This window comes from Arvicanthis niloticus, chromosome 30 (genome assembly GCF_011762505.2).
Source record: "Arvicanthis niloticus isolate mArvNil1 chromosome 30, mArvNil1.pat.X, whole genome shotgun sequence".
NCBI classification, from domain to species: Eukaryota; Metazoa; Chordata; class Mammalia; order Rodentia; family Muridae; genus Arvicanthis; species Arvicanthis niloticus.
This window is the reverse complement of record NC_133438.1, coordinates 16,962,523-16,983,097: the sequence shown is the minus strand read 5'-3', so window position 1 is coordinate 16,983,097 and position 20,575 is coordinate 16,962,523. Positions and strand designations below refer to the sequence as shown.

The 20,575-nt window shown below is 36.3% G+C and overlaps 1 protein-coding gene across 2 annotated transcripts in view; it reads right to left on the bottom strand.

Annotated features, from left to right (window-relative positions):
- Positions 1-20,575, bottom strand: part of Lama2 (laminin subunit alpha 2) — a 572,138-nt gene that overhangs the window by 86,551 nt on the left and 465,012 nt on the right. For both annotated transcript variants that reach the window (XM_076927972.1, XM_076927973.1), the window contains exon 40: positions 19,077-19,215. In XM_076927972.1, the coding sequence (XP_076784087.1) occupies positions 19,077-19,215 (139 nt within the window). The remainder of the gene's footprint in view (positions 1-19,076; positions 19,216-20,575) is intronic.

The following is a 20,575-nucleotide window of genomic DNA, read 5'->3' as shown; positions in this document are numbered from 1 at the left end:
AAGAAATCACTAGCCAATAGAGGAAATATTTAAACTGTTTTAAGTTCCCATCAATAAAGTGTTCTATTTCTGTATATTCTTTCCAACACATTCTCACTATTTTGAAAAGTTTAATATTCTAATGTTGCCATTTTGTTTTCAGTTTTAGTTTTTCTGTTTACTCACCATGCTAAGCGTCTTTTCCTATATTTGTCATCTTCCTTGGTGGAGACTCTGTTTAAATTTTTAGTTGGTTGCTTTGGAGACAGGGTACTCTGTAGCCCAAGATGGCTTAGAAGTCACTATACAGCCAAGATTGAACGGCAAATCTCCCTTTCTCATTTTTCACAAGTGCTGGGATCAAAGATATGCTTGATGTTTAAATCATTTGCTTCATTTTTTTATTGAATTATTTGTTCTTATTAAGTGTTGAAGGATATTAACATGTTCTTGTTATGAGTCATTGATCAGAAACATAATTTTGTAATTCATTTTACTATATTGGGATTTAAATTTATATTTTATTAAAATTAATTTATTAAAGGCATCATCTCTAAATTTTAATAAAATCTGTTTATAATTTTTTCCCATGGCAAGTATTAGGCTTTCAGAATTGTGTACTAAAAAGTTTTGCCTAAGACTAAATATATTTCTTACATATTTTAAGTGTTCCATATTTTTATACTTTACCCACAGGTCTATAATGTTTTCTGGGTACTTTTGGAATATGGTATAAGATATTTTTGTACATAAATATCCAATTCCTATGTGTGCATTTATTGACTTGACATGAGTTGCTTTTGTAAGCATCAAGGTCTCTGGACCATGCGATCTTGATATACTTCTGGACTCTTCTGATTTAAAGGGCTACTTGTTAATATTGACCAATGCCATATTGTCTACACATTGTAAGCTTATAGAAAGCATTGAAGTCCAATAAAGCAACTGTGTTATTGTAGTTTTTTATTCCCAATGAATTCAACAGATGTCATTTTATAAAGAATAAATGCTATCCAGGTTTTATAAGGATTTCTTCAGTATATATTCCAATGTGTCTAAAATTGTCAGCATAAGAATATTGGATTTTGTGACCCATAGACATAGTCTATCTCTTGGTTAGTTGGCTTTATTTATTTTAACAATGTTCAGTTTCTGAATATTTTGAGCTCTTAAAAAATTGTTCCTATCTTGATTAATGATGCTGTTGCCCATTTTAAACCTCAACTTCTAATTCATTTGTAACAGAATGTACAAATGATTAATTTTGTGTATTTATGTCATATTCTTTAACTGTGATCAATCTGTTTATCAGTTTTAGTAACATTTTTTAACAGACAGCAATGGCGACCACACTTAGCATGGTGCTTCAGAGTGAATACTGAGTACATTGCAGTCAGTTTTGGTCACTTTGTTTCCTGTTCCCTCCCTACAGAGCTGGCTGCCTTCTGCAGGACAATGCTGAATGAAAGTAATGAATGTAAACATTCTTTCACTTTTCCTGAACTAAAAAGAAAACTTTGAAACATTTTGCCTCAAGTATGTTGGTAGTGGAAGGCTTTTCTTCTGTGTAATAGACCTTCATAGTTAATATGCAGAGAAGTTCCCTTCGTCACAGTATGCTGAGAATATTTTTAAGAAATGACTTTGGATTCTGTTACTTTTCCTACAGCCACAGACATAACTGTTATGATTTATTTCTTTAATATTTTAAAACATTGATTTTCAAATATTATTTCTATTTCATTCCTTTAATTAACTTTACTTAGAAATAGTATATAATCTTTTTAATGAATAGTCGGATTGGATGTGTTATAATTTTGTCAATAGTTTTTACACTGCATTCGTGAAGAAAATGAGTGTATACTTTTGTTGTTATTTGCTGACTTTGCCTGATACTTGTATGAGAGTAATAGAGGGCTGATGAAATGGTGTGTGTGCATATGCACATGTGTTTATATATGTGTGTGCATTTATGTATATGTGCATGGAGTACGTGTGGTTTTAAACTACATGTATGATTTTTTCATGAACACAAAATTACATATATGTATTTATATTTGAGGTTAAAAAGGATTGTGTAACTTGTTAATTTTATTCTGTATGCAACAGTGTTTTGCCTGCACGCATGTCTGTGTGAGGGTGCTGGATCCCTTGGAACTGAAGTTATAGGTAGTTGTGAGTTGCCATGTGGGTGCTGGGAATTGAACCTGGATTCTCTGGAAGAATAGCCAGTGCTCTTAACCTCTGAACCATCTCTGCAGTCCTATCAAGCTATTCTAATTATTCATTTATTTGTGGGTAATTGTTAACAGTTTGAGATTTGTAAAAAAAAAAAAAAAAAGGTGTCTATTTCAATAAGATTGTTGGATTATTGGCACAGCATAAGTTAAATATATTCTGCATTTCTTTTCCTTTCTGTATAAGGTGTAGTAAGATCATATCTTTTATTGCCAGCTTTGGAGATGATCAATCTGGCTGGCTGATTATCACCTTTTGATCATCCATTGCATGTTGTACTTTTATGTGTCACAAGCCTGCATACTTCTTGGCTGATTTTCTTACTGCCCTGGTCTCATTTGGCTTCTTCTTTTGTGTTTGATTTTTTAAAAAAAAATGTTATGCCCTTTTATTCCAATAATCATATTTCCCTTAAATTTTAGAAAGCTGGGAATTTCTGTAGAGCAATAGTTTCCTATTCCTCCCTGACCTATAAGGAGATAAGTGATATATGAAGGCAGAAAGGGGCGAGAGTTAAAAACGGTTGGTAAAGGCAGAAGGGTAGGCAATTTTGATGCCGGGGTGACCAACCAAGTATTTCTGTTCCATAGGCTTGAGAAGTGTGCAGACTTACCATGAAATAAAACTGTTAGATATGACCTTTTCATAATGTTTGTAATCAGATTGGGGTATTGGGAAATGAGCAATTGGAGCCATTAATAGTTCCAGAGTAGGTAAATACATCAGTGTTGTAACAAGAGACACTGAAGTGAGCAGTTATAGGAGAAAAGAGGCACTAAGCTGGCTATTGCAATAGTCCCATAGAATTGAAAGATTTGAATGTACAAAATGTCAAGGAATTAAAAAAAAAAACCAGGGCTAGAGAGATGTCACAGTGGTAAAGAACACTGACTGCTCTTCCAGAGGTCCTGAGTTCAGTTCCCAGCAACCACATGGTAGCTCACAAACGGGATTGTAATGGACTCTGATGCCCTTCTCAGGTATGTCTGAAGACAGCTAGTACTCTCATACATAAAATAAATAAACAAATCTTTATTTTAAAGCCTTAACGTTTTCAGACAATCTTCAAAATATTAAGTAGCTGATGACACGCAGCTGAGTTACAAGCAACCTGCTGGTACCCAGGTTTGAGAGGCATGCTCTCTGATGATAACAGAATGGCGGGCATTAACATCCTCTGGATAAACAGAACTGTTTCCACTCATTGGAATTTTGAGAGACCCTTTCCAATGTTGCTCAGTAAGTTATGGAAACACAGCAGCAGAATCCAGACAGGTGATAAAGCAACATTTTCTATGCTAATTACTCCTCATACATATTCATGAGCATCACATTTAAGTTTCTGAGCTGTGTCTACAACATATGCGAAATACAAATGAGTCTCAGAGCTGCAAGGTATTGCATTTCTTGTTTTTAAAGATTGTATTTTTTATAAATATGTTCTTTTGTTCTAAGCATATGGCTTTATATGTGTTGTATGTATATGTATAAGTATATAATTATACAGGCTTACTATTATTTAAAATATAATTTATTTTATGTAAATTTCTGTATGAATTATTCAGTAATAGTTAATACAATGTGGAAGAGTTTAAGATACAATAGGGCATATATATATATATATATATATGTGTGTGTGTGTGTGTGTGTGTGTGTGTATATATAAAAATGATATATATATATATAATGATAAACTTTGCAAAGATTTAACCAAGGGATTAACACTTAACTGCATTTTTATGTTAATTTTATTCTTTGTTAAAAACCCAAAGTAACTCATATTAAAACAAAATGTTATTAATATAAAATTAATTTATTGAATTTATTAATTTGTCTGACAAATGTTTTCGGTTTTGAGCACAATGGTCATTCCTGGGTTTCAAAAATGGGAAGACAGTGGCTTTTCCTGATAAAAGTAGAGTGGAGCAAAGGAGGCAGGCAAGCTCACACAACACTATCAAGGGACAAATGACCTTTCCACTAGGGATCGGAAGCATGACACCAGGAGTTGCCTTGTCAGGGAAGGAGGGAGAAGGGAACCCTGAAGGTCAGTTAGGGTTCATCAACTAGATAAACTATGCCTTGGTGACTCATTTTTTAAAAGCTTAAAAGCTGTTTATCTTGCGTTCGGTATTAGACTTTATAATTTCCCTCAGATAAATTTATCACAGATAAATTTCCTGAGTTTGTTGAAAGAGTTGACTATTTGAATACATGTGGAATATTCATTCGTATATTTTAAAGTAGTAACTGACAGTGCCATTCTGTTTAGGAAATAACTCATCTCAGAAGACAAATTGCACACTTCCAGAAGGGGGGATATGCCAAGATAATATGCCAGCTTATGTGATTTTAAATTTAAAATCTTTTCAACAAAGAAAACTATTTAAAATGTAAAAGTTATGTATAATGTTGGTAATTAGGTGCAATATGTTTACATAAAGTTTGTAAAGAGGGAATTATATACGTTGCTTTGCTAAACTACTGTGGAAATTAAGAGTGAAGTACTGATTATAATGAATTAGCAGAGAAATGAGGGAATCTACTTTTACATACACTTTAAAAGATATAGCTTTTGAGAGCAGTGTTAAAAAATGTGTTTTTGAAGTCGGTTGCTATATGAAGTTACAAATCAGTTACACCGAAAAGACACAGTTGTGGAAAAAGTATTGGCATAAGAAGAAATATAAGACAGATAGACAGCAATATTATAAATAATCATTTGTGGTTAGATGGATGCTGTACAATTTTACTGTCTTCCCTCTTTCTGGCCAATATTTAGTATTTTTAAATAATAGACAGGAATTACTTTTATACTATTATAAAGATCATATGTGTTTGAAAATAAGGAAATCACTGTGTATCAATTTAAGTATAGTTTTTTTAAAAGTTAACCTGTTTTTCTTTTTAAACTTTAGTATTATTAGCATATGTGTGTATATGACACATGTGTGAGTACAGGTGCAAACACATCTTCTCACACTAGTAGACGTTAGAGAACAACTTGATTTAGCAGTCTCCTTCCACTGTAGGACCCAGGAGGTGAACTCATGTTCTCAAACACCCAAAGCAAGCACTTTTGCCAGGTGAACCCAGTTGACCCCAGTTACAGATTTTTAAAGTACTAGTAACTAAAAAGGATTCAAGTGGATCAAGTTGATCACTAGTAGATCAAGTTGATCACTTATGAGTCAGGGCATTAGATCTAGAATTATAAAGTCCTTGTGGAAGACTGAAAGCATGCAGAGTCAGCAGAAAATCCCCAGGATTTCTTCCAGGAATCCGAGTTCATGGCTGACTTTTTAGCTTGCTGAGAACACAAAGACAACCAGAGGGGAAGTTAAAATATGAAAAAAAATCTGATAGATATTTTGTCAAATGTTCAAAAATATAAAAACATAAAAATACATAAGAATGTTTTTGCTTTGATTCTGCTGTGATAGCCACAATCAAATTAGGCTCTCAGTGCCACAGGCTTACTGTCACAGGGCAGGCACTGGACTGGTGACCTTTGGTAACATTTGATGCTATTACTTTTTAAATACACCCAATGGTGAGTCATAAAAAAGCACTGTTTTTTTTTGTTTTGTTTTTTGTTTTTTTTTTTTTTTTTTTTCTTTCAATAGATAATTCTTTAGTCATTTACTTAAGTGTGTGTATCTTGTATGAAGAAAGTGAGCCAGGTCTTGGTGGTATAATGAAGCTGGTTTTCACACACAGACTCAGTATAGACTGTGCACCTTAGATCCTTTCTGACTTTTTTTGTATTTGCTGATATGGGAAATATTGAGTTCTCAGTTATGATGCCAACTCAGCAATAAAGAGGAAAAAGGTGCTGTTCACCAGACTCAATGTCACATTGAACTTTAATATCAAGTATAGGTTCCTATTATTTTCTCACCAACATTACATGAGCATAAAAGTTAATTCCTAAAGTTATAGAAATTTTATAAAGACCCAATTACTCTTTGTGTGACTGCTATGTGACAAGTTAGGGAATAAAAATGAAAACCAAAAACAAAACAAAGTGCCCTGTGAATAGTATCTGCATCATGGCAGACATCATACAGTATTTGGACTCACAAAATTATTTTTGTAGAAAATTCTTCAAAATCTCCTTCCTGTTCTCTTTTGAGTTGTGATCTTTCATCCAGGTATAAAAAGAAAATGTAAATATTGAACATAATGTGTGCCCGTATTTCTAAAAAACACTCATTAGCGTTAATGTTTAATCACATACCAGCCTGATTCACATTGGTTCACTGTCTTATAGTGAATCAAAAGATTCCTGCCACCCTGGATCCCAGAGATGTATGAAGTAGAGGATAAATTATTAGAGATAGAAGTAACATGAAAGAAAATAATATATGAGAAGATAACACCAGGAGGAACAAAATAAAATAAAGGAAATGAGGAAATTCTATAGTGAATATTGAGGAAACCATTATTTTTTTTATTAACAAAACAACTAATAAAAAATGTTAAATGTTTATTCCTGATTTGAGGACGTAGAAAATTTCATTCATCTTTACATATCCTATGTGTTTAACAGTACAATTTATTCATTAGTTTTAGTAGGTGTTCAACAAAAATAAATATGAATGAAGCAATGAGAATATAAACATATAGCCGGGCAGTGGTGGCGCACGCCTTTAATCCCAGCACTCGGAAGGCAGAGGCAGGTGGATTTCTGAGTTCGAGGCCAGCCTGGTCTACAGAGTGAGTTTCAGGACAGCCAGGGCTACACAGAGAAACCCTGTCTTGAAAAAGAAAAAAAAAACAATGAAAAAAGAAATTATAAACATGTTTAATATGTCAAATAGACAAGTACTTTATAATGCATCTGTAATGCATACCATAACTTCCTTGATATTGGGAATGAAATGATCATTTATAATGATAGAGCAAACACTAAATCAACTAAAAATCAAGATCTAAAGTTGAAATCAGCCCATAGAAATCAGTATGTTTTGTTTCCAAAGAAATGCTACACACCCAATTCTCTCATGACAATAAGAGTGAACGTATGGGTCACTGCCTTAGAAATATCAGCCAGGCGCAGAAAGACAAAAGCCACCTGATCGCTCCACCGTGTGGTATCTAGTGTTGGCCTCACAGAGGCAGACTGGTCATTATTTGAGCTGTGGCAAAGTCAAATGAAGAGATGTAAAAGGATACAATTATGTCACACAGCAGGGATGAGGCCTCCAACTGTTCACAGGGAACTGTGGTTGATGGTGGCCTGTTTTACCCTCTTGAGGTACTGTGCAAAGAATGGACCTTAGCTGCTTTTGCGGTAACACTGTGAGGTTTTACTTTTTCCTAGATTTAGTCATTCCACAATGCATATGAACTTCCAAACATCATGTTACATATGATAAAATGTAGGTGAACCAAAATAATATTTTTCAAAATCAGGGCACTTCTAGATAATAACCTATCTATAATAATAACCTATCTGAGAAGGCAATAAAATGAAAACAAAATAAACAGATGAAGAAATCAAAACCCCAAACCAACTCTACTGACTAAGAGATAAAGAAATTAAAAAAAAAAAAAAAGAGAAAAATGAAATAGATTTTTAGGAATAAATTTAGCCACGAAAGTTGTAATGGCTATTTCTGGTTGTCAACTTGACTATATCTGAAATGAACTACAATCCAGAATTGGAGGGCTCACCTATGATTCAAATCTTGAGGCTGGAAGACACAAATTTTTGACCTGGATCTTGGCATGGAGATCTTGAGGTAGAGTGGCCATGAAAAGCTTAGGCTCAGGCAAGGTAGTACACACCGTTAATCCCAGGAGACTGAGGCAAGGAGATCTCTGAGTTCAAGGTCAGCCTGGGACAAAGCAAGTCTTAGATCCAGGGTGGATTAACATACCTTTAATCTGGGTCACACCTTCTGCTGGAGGCCTACATAAGGACTATTTGCACTTAGTTGCCAGCACATCTGTTGGAATCTACTTCTACAGAAGACCAGCTGAAACAATTAGCCTCATGGGACTGAGCAACTACAAAATTCTTGTGATTTCCACTCACAGCTGCCCATTGTTGGGTTAGTTGGACTGCAGACCGTAAGTTATCACAATAAATTCCCACAATATAGAGAGACATTCCATAAGTTCTGTGATTCTAGAGAACCCTGACTAATACAAAAGTGAAAGACCTATACCCTAGAAGCCATAAAATATTGATAAAACAATATTAAAAATATACAAGGCAGCAGGAGATATCCTGCCTCCTTGGGTTGGGAAAGTGAAAAACCATATTGCCAAGGCTGATGCACAGTTTGAATGTAATCCCAAATGTCCAATGACATCTTTCACAGGTATAGAAAGTAATACCACAGTTTTTCATGGATATGATTGATGCTCTTGAATAACTTAAAAAAAAAATCCTGAACAAACAGAAAACTTGAAGTCATCACATTACTTGACTTCAAAATATACTCCAGGCAATAGTAGTCCAAGTAGCAAGATTCCAGAGTGAAAACTGAAACACACATCAACAGAGTATCAGGTCTCAGAAAGGAGCCCACACACTGATGGTCGGTGGAGCTTTGTCAAATGACTTGAGGAGGCTCAACAGGGAAAGTACACTATCTGCCAGAATATACTTGTGAGAGCTAGATAACCATATGAAAACAGTGAGAGCAGGCTCTACCTCACCTTATACAGAAAAATTAATGCAGACTGGGTTCACAAAAGATTGTATGTGGTGTGTCTGCCAAGGACTCAGGCCTGGGAAGGTTGTGCTATAAAGCAGTATTAAGTATTAAGATTTGATTAGATGATTAAGAGATGAGGACTCCATGCATGATATGCATGTATGACATTGTTAACAAATTAACAGAAAAAAATAAAATAGAGTTCGGCAGTCATCAAAACGCTGCTTCAGAAGGAGCCAGCATTTTGTTGTAAGATTCAGAAGTTCACACAAGAGGAGGATGTAAGAGAGTAAACCTCCCTGTCCTCACCCGATTTTGTCTTTGTCACATGACCTCATTCTCTGACACATGCTCCCTCGGAGATGCCATCAGTTCACCTGCTTTAGGACACTGTACGAATGATGCCGTCTAATTCTAGAATTTTAGTCTCCAACGTTGTGAACTAAATATAACTCAATTCTTTATATATTCCTCAGCCTTGGGTATTTCACCTTACTAACAGAGAATGAACTAATTGGGATTAAAAACAAGTAGAGATGAGAGAGCTATAACACAGCTACAGAAAACAAAAAGGAAGAATGCCACACACATGGTCACATGATTTTCTTTTAAAGATACATCAGAAAAAAACACAAGTGTCAAAAAAAAAAAAAAAAAAAAAAAAAAAAAAAAAAAAAAACAGCCAAAGGAGAGGACATAAAACTAAAAATCTGTGTAAACAGGAAGAAATTAACAGAATTGCTTATTGAATGGGTGGAAATATTTGTAAGGCATACACTAATTCCTGTTAGGATAAAGGATTTCAGAATTCCAAACAATGAGAAAATAACAAATAAAAATGAACAAAGAAGTGGGGTGTGTCTCAGAAGAGGAAGAAGGGGGGTAGTAGCTTTTATGTAAAGCATTCACAAGATCATTAACCACTAAATGATCATTAACCATTAAATGATCATTAACCATTAAATGATCATTAATCATTTGCATATGGAAATACAAAGTATAACCACAAACTATTACCTGTCGCTTACTAGAATGCATGTTACATTTACAACTTTGAGTTTGTAGATTAAAAACAATGAAACTTACAAGCTAAGTTGTACGTTCTAGAAATTGCATGTACTGTAAGAATTTGACCATCGAAGGACAACCCAAACTGAACCATGTTCTGGGCAAGAAAATCCTAGTGACAGATTACTGCCCAGATAACAAGAGACCGAAATCTAATTCCCCAAATCTCACACAATAATGTTTTCTCCTAATGTGAGTTTCAAGTATACCATTTAAACCTAATTAATAAATATCACACAGAATATTTAGATTCACACAGATATTTAAATGGGACCTCAACCTACAGAGAGAGAGAGAGAGAGAGAGAGAGAGAGAGAGAGAGAGAGAGATTTCTTTATGTTTTCTATTCAACTTCCCGTATATCTGTGTCAATATAATGTTTTAGTAATTCTTAATATCTGTATCTAATTACTATAGATTTCTAGTTCAGTTGTCTGGACATGGAGATGTCTTGTGTTTAGTAGTCACTAACTGTATACAAGGCACAAGATGACAACTGGTGTTTAATAGTCATTAACTATATACAAGGTACCACTTATATGAAAATCACAGAATATTGGGTAGATTGAAGTAAAAGACTCAGGGTAAGTTTTGTTTATTCAAGAGTCTGTTGACAGCTTTAATTTTAAATCTGGAAGCACTGTGTTCAGGAAGAAGAAAAGTAGAAATAAAACATTGCCATTACCAGGCAAAAAATGCAGAGAGGTGGCCACCAAGTAGATGCTTTACAACAAGGAGAAGGGAGAATCTCAGACCTCCCCAGATCTACCTGGAAGCTTTCATCCTAGGCCATGAGAAAAGGCAGATGTACCCTGGCATATTAAGTTAAGCAGGGTGCCTTTCCTACCTGAAACCATAAGTAGTAGACTGTCAGAGGCCCTCAAAATATTTTTCCAATGGATAAAGTAAAATAAAGAGTAAGAAATATATATTTTATGTATATGTTACTCAACTTAAATTTGAAGTTTCACCAGAAAGAAAGATAGTTTCTTTCAAGATGGTACTGAGACTAAAGGGCAGGCCATTGGGAAATTAGAAATAAGATGGAGATCTATGGAGAAGAAGATGGAAGAGGCCACCACCTCAGCAGAGAAAAATTTTCACCTACAGGATGGACACTCTTCTATACCATACCAATATGGCTCTATGGGTATTTCTTGTTCCTTCATTTTCTACAATTATTTCTTAACACTTCTCATACAGAGGAGAATAAAGCAGGGTATTAATCTACAGAACCTGGAACACAAAGGCACCTGGAAACAAGGAGTTTGAGGATCAGAGTCTTCTCTGAGAACAAAAAGATACCTCTCTGCTGCCTACCATCCCTTCCTACAGAGTGCCCCCACCCCTCTGGAGGAAGAACAATCAGAAGGTATCCTTTAAGGACAGCAAACGGATGGTGAGAAAAGACTTCTTCATTCTTAGAACAATTGTGGGTAGAGATCTAAATCATCCCACATCACCCTACACATGCGGGCCCACTGCCATGCCACTGCCATGAACAAGACAAGAAGTTGTTAGGGTGACTGCATTATTGAAAGAGCAAATGGCAAAAGATACAGACAAGGTATGCTCCCACCTTGGGTAAATAAAACCTGGGGTACTGTGTGCTGTAAGCAGGCATAACTCACTCGTCACAGCAGTGGCTAAACCTATAGTGCCCCATGCAAGGATGAATGAAACCCACATCTGCAGGATAGATGAAGATACACTTAAAAGAGATCTAGAAGTCATTGCTCCCCAGGGTGTGATCTCAGAAGTGAGAAGTGTGAATTCTGGGAATTGTAACTTGAAGTCATCAGTCCCCCCCCCCCCCCCTTTAAAATGCACAGATACAAACATGCATATATCATCACATAAGGAGCTTACAGGAAGTAGAGAAACTGCTTCCAGACCCATGTTAGTCTTACTTCCTAATCAAAATAAATAAATAAATAAATACAGACTAACCTTATAGGCATGCTTTAAATTTTTCTTCCTCATTGTTATTTTAATTAAAACATCTAACGAGATGATAGTTAAAGCATACAAAGAAGAAGAGAAATGCAAACATCTGCACTCTTGTCCTCCTATCAGAAACAGTATCTTTCAGAGTCCTAAGTCCTTTCTATTTCAATACATTTGACAACGTTTTATATGAACTTCCACATTTCTATTAAAAGAATTGTCCTATATGTATAAAAGGGATGGAGGGAGACAGGGAGACAGGGGGGCAGGGGGGCAGGGGGGCCAGAGCAGAGGGTGAGGAGTGAAGGAACAGGGGGGCAGGGGGAGAAGAGGGGCAGGGGGAGAAGAGGGGCAGGGGGCAAGAAGCAGGGACAGGGATGCAGAAAGGAAGGAAGGGAAGGATGGAGGGAGGAAAGGAGGAAAAGAGGAAGGAAGGAAGGAAGGAAGGAAGGAAGGAAGGAAGGAAGGAAGGAAAAGAAGGAACTAACTCTTAGAAAAGTTGAAAACATAGCTGAGATGTCAAGCTCTCGCACTGCTCTTGCAGAGGCCTGGGGTTTGGTTCCCAGAACTCATGGCTAGACAGCTCACAAGTTCCTTGTAACAGCAGGCCTCTGCAGACATCTGCACATACAGAGCACTCCTTCACAGAGATGTGTGCACATGCACAACATAACACTGAAAATAAACCTTAAAAACAACAACAAACATTACTGTTCGTCCTTTGAGTTTTGCACTCAGGATTTTTTTTTTTTCAGTTTTATAAAATAAGTTGGGGGACCCTTGCCTTCTTTTCCTGTGCTTTGGGAAGTTTTGTTTGTGGGTCCCTTGAATTAACGGTAGACTTTATCATTTGGCTGGAGATAAATTGTGAACTACTGGTTTACTTCATTTGATAGAATTCTTTGGAAGTCTATGTCATCTGAGTATTTAAAATACATAGCTGCTGTGGGTCTCTAGTGTATTCATGTTCTGTTTTGAATTTGCACGGTCTCTGGTAGCTATGGACCTTTCATTGCTAATCCCACTCCTGTGACTGCTTAATGCACTCCGCCTTCCCCATTAATGTGATGCCTGTGTGTCTGTTAATTCTGATGGTTTTTTTCTATGCTATTAATTTCAGCTTTTATTTTTATTTCTTCTTTCGCTTTTTAAGTGCCTTGGACAGAACCTTAGATTTAATTAGTTTTCATTTTTATCTTTTCGCAACATCTTTCAGTCATTACCAGTTTATTTGCGCTCCATAATTAAGTTACTTTTTTTTTTTCTGGGCTAAGTATTTGGTGGTTTCAAATTATTCTGTATCCCTTGACTCTTGAAATATTTGGAAGTGTGTTTTAAATTTTTAACTTATATTTATTTGTCTTTTTGTATGCATTAATGTTCGTGTGGATGAGTGCCTTGTACCCATGGATGCCAAAAGCAGCTCTTACATCCTCTGGGCTTGGAGTTTCAGGCAGTTGTGAACTGCCATGTGGGTGCTAGGAACTGCATGTATGCTAGGGCGGACAGTGTTCTGAACCATCCTGTGTTGACCTTGTTCGTGGACAGTTATATGACATTTTTGTCTGTTTCTATTTTTATTGTCCATGATGATAGTCTGCAGCCTGGATGCTCTTCAGGTCATCATGTCTTTCGAGTATACTCTTTGTGCTGTACTTCATGGTCCCTTTGTTGTTGTTGTTGTTGTTGTTAGGTTTCATGAGGACTTTAACTAATGAAGCATGCACAACTGATTCTCTGACTGTTACAAGGTTCCACAAGGGCGTTCATTCCTCCTGTCTGTGGTACTCAAAGCTGTATGCCTGTTTCTCTGCCTGGCTCTCAGTCTTGAGGAGGCATGGAAAAGGCTCTCACTGGAGACAGAGTGAGTTTTCTCATTCTGGCACGTTTGTCTTTATTTCTTCTTTGGCTCTTCCGTTAAGACCTTGTGTGTTCACCATGTTTGAGTTTTACTATGAATTCATTTTCCTTGTTTTACTCTAATGAGCTCTCTTATGGTTCCCTAATAACTCATTCTGTAAACTAGAGCCAACCATGATTTTTGCTATTAACAGTCTGTTTCTACGTTTTTTTTTTTTTTTCTCATCAGTTTGCCAGATGTAGCCCTCTGGTCCTTCATTTCCAATATTTCTATATCCTCACAGTTCAGTAGTATTTTGTGTAAGCTCTAACAGTTTTGATCCAATATGAAAGTCACTCTAACCTGGCTGAGCATCTTAGTCACTTGCATTTAATTATAGGACAGTCTGTGTCATAGCCTGTTGGTTCTCGACAGTATTTTTGTGCTTTCTTTATTCCCAGCCTTCCATATAGCTAGATTGGAGTGCTACCCTGTTCTGGTCAGGGTAGCACTCCAATCTAGCTATATGGAATATATATGACCCCATATTCGCTCAGGTCATGCATCATCATGTGGTGAGAGCTAGAATGTTATTCTCCCTCTCTGACAGGACAGCTCTGCATTCTGTGAAGTGTGGTGTTAGCTGCAAGGAGGACAAGACTGCAACTTGCACATTGGACTATGATGTAAGACACACAGCTGACTTGAGTTCGGGCTCTGAAATTTTTAGAATTATTGATGACAACTAGTGAAAGCTGTGAGTTATGTACTTGGACTAACTAAATGCTATCATATTTTCATCACATATAAACATGTGCGCATATAGACATATGTTCACATGAATGTGATGGTTTCCCATTCATGTTTGTCCTGCCTTTTATGGCATAGATTGAACACTGTCCTTCTGATCATATTGTGATGGCTATTCTGGTTGTCAATGTGGCTAGGTTATGGTCCCAGGTTCTGATTCAAAGCTATCCTCTATCTCTGCTCCATAAGCTGTGGTTTATGAAATGTGTGGGTCATTAAAAGTGGGATAGATGTAAAAGGTCTCTGAATGTGCACTGAGCATGTAAACATAAATTCTAGGCATGCCTGGTATCGCTTGCGGTGGGCCACTTTGCATATAGCGTTACTGCAGCCTTGACACATGAAATCCACACTTGGCACTATGAATTCTGATACAACACGTTACACCAGTGGCACATCACCCCTGAGTTTGAGACTGTTGTATGTTACAAATTGCAATGATTTGATTATGCTTGTGTTTTCTGCTCTTATAGAAACATAATAGTTTAATTAGAGAAAAGAAAATATTTTCCTACTGTCTTCAGCATGATTGTAGCACATTATTATGCCTTTATTCTGTTAGAGTGCTTGGCTTTAAAATGTGCTGCTTGAATTGATGACTTGAATTGCATAAAACATCATTATGTAAAATTTTGTTGAGGACTAGGGCAGAATTTTCAATAAATGTTACAGGTTGATAAACATTTTTGTCATTTTGCAAACACGTTTATGTGAAGTATGTTCTTAGCGTTGCCAATTACAAAATCAAAATATTATTTCTAAAAAAATATTGAAGATTGTCTATGTTCTGTTACATTTTATATTGAGCCAAAATTTGTCCATGTAAAATTAAACAAGAACATAAATCTCATTATTATGCAAGTTGTTTAAAGTTTGTATGAATCATAAAATTATTTGTATATCAGAGTATTATTTTAAATAAATGGTCTACTTTTAGTTCATCTTTGAGATATATATATATATGTATATACATATCAATAATTGCTATCAATATATATGTTTTAAACATCTATTAACTGGGGTTCCATAAAACTTTCTCAAGGTGAAAGGAGTCAAGAAAAGTTTAATAAATACTAGTTTAGATGTTGTTATAATTTTAATTGTGATTAAATTTTAATTCAGTAGATTTTGTACAAAATAGATCGATGTCCTTAATGTAGGGAACTATATGCTAAGAGTTGGAAAAAGATTTGTCCATGTAAAAATAAACAATTTCATCTTTTGTTAAGAGAAAACACTGAAGTTCATTTATGAAGATTTTCTTCCATCTCCCTCTAGAGTCAAGACGGTAGTATGTCTTCTTCCTGGCCCTCTAGCCTGCTGGTTTGACCCACATATCCAGCACTTGCCAGATTCACAAATTCATGAATTAATTCTTTATAATCTCTTTTTGGAGCCATGTTTTGGTCAAGAAGCAATATGCAATGGTGTTGCACACCATATGGGCTAGTGTGATGTCATAGGCATTGCATTCTGTGTGAGCTCATGGGGCCCTTGACATGAGCAAATGCCTATCACTGCATTTCTCAGAACAGTAAATGTTGTGAAACTATATCTAGATCCAATCGGTCCTATTTCCCTGGAGAAATCTAGTGTTATTATTTTTACGCATTTACAAACATTTTCAATATTATACTTAATGATGTTTATACTTTATAAAGGTTGGGGGCGCTCAGCTCTTTCATTCTCCTCTCCCAAATTCAGGAACCCTAAAAACTTCAAACTGCTCACTTGTCTCGTTTCCCTCTTACCTCCAATATTTTAATCCTTCCTTTTACAATCCGTGCATTACTAATTATTATCATTATCAACATTTCCTTAGATTTATACAAATCTATTATTTTTGTTTCCCTGTGTGTCTTTAGTTCCCACGCTCATTTTGTGCAAGTTTAGTTAGTGAAATGAATTCATCACACATGGATTTCCCCCCATTTGTCTGCCATATTTCACTGTCACAGACACAATTTGTCTCTCAGACATTTGAACCTTAAACAAGGAGAAGGTTCTTTGGAGTTTCTGCAGATTTTTATTCTCCTCATATTAGTAAGTGGCCACTGGGCAGTTGCTTACAAAAGCCACTTCATTTATATATCAGGACATAAGGGTCAACATTTGAGTTTTAAGGCATTTTACATAAAGACTTTTTTTTTTATAAATGCTTCACATTTTCTTCTATTTTTATAAATCTCATTTATTGCTCATAGCATTTTCAAAAGACTTTATTTATAGATTTTATTTATATTTGTGTTTTGTCTGTATGTACATTTGCACACCAGAAGAGGGCATTGGATCTCATGGGACTACAGTTATAGATGGTTGCGAACCATCATGTTAGTGCTGGTAATTGAACTCAGGAACTCTCGAAGAGCAACCAGTTCCTGTAATCACTGAGCAATCGCTCAAGCTTTGGTTGTATCATTCTTTACTATCCTTGAATGCTGTTCCGATGACACAATGCGCATATTTCAAGTTGCTAAGACTTTTCCTATATTTTATATTTATCGTAGAAATGCTTGGGAAATACCCTGCAAGAGACATTTAGAATCACTTCTCCCAAGATATGTGAGTTAGTGCAGAAATGAACACTTTGGTGTTGGAGAACTTAGAAGAAGTCTATTCTATGTCTTGGAACTGAAGGCCAGGGTTATGCAACAAACTGACTTCACATTGGTGTCCAGATAGAACTTTGTCACTGGATTTGTCTAGGAGGATGCTTTGGGATCGGAGTAAAGAAGGCACCCCAGAACGATCTACGTGCACCAGCCAATCCCCTAATGGCTTGAAGAGAATAAAAAAATGGAAGAAGAGAAATGTGATTCCTTTCTTTTTCCTTCACACGTGTACTAACTAGCATCTAGTTAGTACTAACTAACTTAGTTAGCATCTAACTAAGCTCATGGTTTGTGGCCCTGAGACCGTGAGTTCCTCATGTTCAAGAAAATGTTTTCCTCAGTGGCAAAGCAAAAAGAATATCAATATGTCTGTTACATGCCATGGTTTATGCATATTTCTTTCACAAATATCCAACAAGTATTGTTTGTCCAAAGTTTCTAATATAGTTGTAGATTCTTGGTGAAACAAAATGATTGTTATGAACATTGTACTTAACAAGGGATTTCCCATGAGGCATTGCTTCACTTACAAAAGTAGTCTGAAGGACACTTACTACAGAAATGGTTTACACAATGCTATTCTACCTATGAAAGGCTATGCATGAATTATTCCCAGGACTGGAGATAAAAATCATCAAGATAACCTAGAACCTCAAAGTTCTAAAATATTAGTCCCATATGTACTTTGAACAATGACAAAAAGAGAGGGAATCTTTAGCTTATAAAAATAGTCTACAGACTTTAGAAACCCATGATCTGATATGTTTTACAAAAATGCACGTGACAGTTGAACTTCATTATACACAATACAATGATGATAGAAACAGAAGTGTTCTTTTCAGGATACACTTCGAAGCTGATTCCATGTGGACTAACCGCGATTAAAGTTCTGGTTTGAGCCTGTTTAATTCTGTGAGCTGCAACAAACATCTGCCTGAGAGTGAGCAGTGAGCTCTGAACTTAGACAATATTAAGTAGAGCGTGATTGCTGTGGCTATCAATAGAGAATATTTTAGCTGAAATTCTATGAAATTTTCAGTAATGACTCAAGACAATTATTCCAATTTACTAGGTTTTTCAAATCTCATTTAAGTTTGAAAATTGTAGTTTGAAAATTAATTTGAAAAGATTTGACCAGCAATCAACCTAGAGCCAACCAAGGAGCTCAACAGAAGAACTGATAAAGAAAATGTGGTTCTTGTACACAAGGAAAAAATTTCAGACACAAAGAAGAATGAAACTAAGTTGTTAGTGAGAAAATAGAGATAATGATATTAAGTTGTGCCCTTCCCCCAGCTTTGAGCAGGCCTGAGAGATCTTGCTTACAACAGACCAAGTGGTAGGATCTAGGTGGAGTTACCCACCTTGGCTGCACAGAACACAGAAGCAGAACTGCCCCTGGGCTTGCCTTGAGATATCTCTGGCCATGACCTAGAACGGATTATGGATTACCCCACCCATCTCTGGTTGAAACCCGGAGGGGTTGTGGGTTGGGCCTTCCCCTTTAAATTGAGAGCTGAACATTAAAGCTTTGAGCCTTGATCAGAGAACTTTGGCTTGGCTTCATCTCTTCTCGCCCTCCGTCCCCCTTTCATTCCCAGCCCCCCTTTCAGGTGAACCCAGTGGACTCGTGGCCACAGGCGGCTACAGTAAGTGAATTAAGCCAGTGCCAGAAAGACAAATATTGTATGTTTCCCGTGATTCTCAGCATCTAGGTTTTTTTTATAGTGATATAAATCATGTATGTACATATGAAGTTAAAGTTGAATTGAGATTGTCTGGAAACAAAGAAAACAAACAGGAGAGGGGAGGAGGAGAAGTGGGAGGGATGGGGATGGGTGACAGGCTCAGTGTGCAATGATAAAAATGATTTAACTCTCATCATTGGCACATGGTCCTTCTGTTTCTCACCAGTGCTGTAGCCTCTTGGGCAAGCTCCTTGGCTTCTCTGGCCACTTTCTCAGCTTCATCGATATAGTCTTTAATATTACTGTAAGCTCTGAAGGCTGCCGTGGCATTGAAAGAGATGTTCTTAGCCTCATCCAGGATTCTGTCACATTAGACCAAGAAAAGAACTTTAGAGGAATTAGCACTCAAATAAAGAACAGTCAAGTCATAACAAATCCAACTTCAACGGGATCATGGCAAGTGCAACCAGAATAATTCCAAACCCTAGTGAGGTATCTATTGATTGTATTGTTCCATTGAAACTTATACTCCTCAAAGCTTGCTATGAAGTATAGTCAACATGTCTTTAAGATTGTTTTTTTATATTTATTTAGCTTCTATCTCTTCTTCTTATCATCTTCCTTCTCTTTTCATGTGTGTGTTTGTGTGTGTGTGTGTGTGTGTGTTTGTGAATGTGGGGAGGTGTGTGTACAGACACAGACACACATATGTGTATAGCTTGACAAAGTCAGTTCTCTCTTACCGTGTGTGCTTTATGGACTGGACTCATTAGAGATTGAATTCAGGCTCAGTGGCAAGCATCGTTACCCACGGAGCCACCTTGGCAGCCCCCACCAGTATACCTCAAATATCTTGATAGCCAGCAAAAGCCCGTGCAACCATGTGGCCAGACAAGTGTGTGCGGGGCAACATTATTTCTTGTTATTTATAAAGCACAGAACAGCTTCCAGAGCACTTGTATCCCGTTAATCAGATGAATTTTACAATGTCTTCAGAGTAGACAGACTTCCCAGAAAGCATAAAGAGATCACAGAAAAATCAAATCACAACTGACATATCCCTAATGGGATATTTGGAACCTGGGTCGGCTGATTACTGGTTCATCTACTACTCTTTGCTCTAGATTGGGAAAAGTTTGTGGAAAAAAAAAATACCTAATTGTGCATTGGGTTGCCAAGTAGTCAAACAGTAATTCTTTCTTTGTATATCAATGAATATCAAAGATGAGAACACCGACTTGCATGTAGGGCATATTAAATAGATTTATTTTGGAAAATTATTCCTAGGATGAATAGTGGTTTCGTTTTTGTTTGTTTTTTTTTTTGTTGTTGCTTGTGTGTGTGTGTGTGTTTGTGTGCTAGTCACAAAAGCATAAAAGAAATGGTTCTCAACCTGTGGGTCATGACCCTTTTGGGGAGGGGTGTCAAATAACCCTTTCTCAGAGGTCACATACAAGATAAATCCTGCATATCAGATAATTATATTATGGTTCATAACAGTAACAAAAATATAGCTATGAAGCAGCAATGAAAGAATTTTATGGTTGGGGGTCACCACAATATGAGAAACTGTATTAAAGGGTCACAGCATCGGGAAGATTGAGAACCACTGAACCAGGGAAAGTAAATCATACCCCGAATTCTGTTTAATGAACAATCCCTGGTCTCCAGCTTTCTTTCTCTCAATAATTCCAACTTTAGTGAAATGTTACTTCCTCCCCC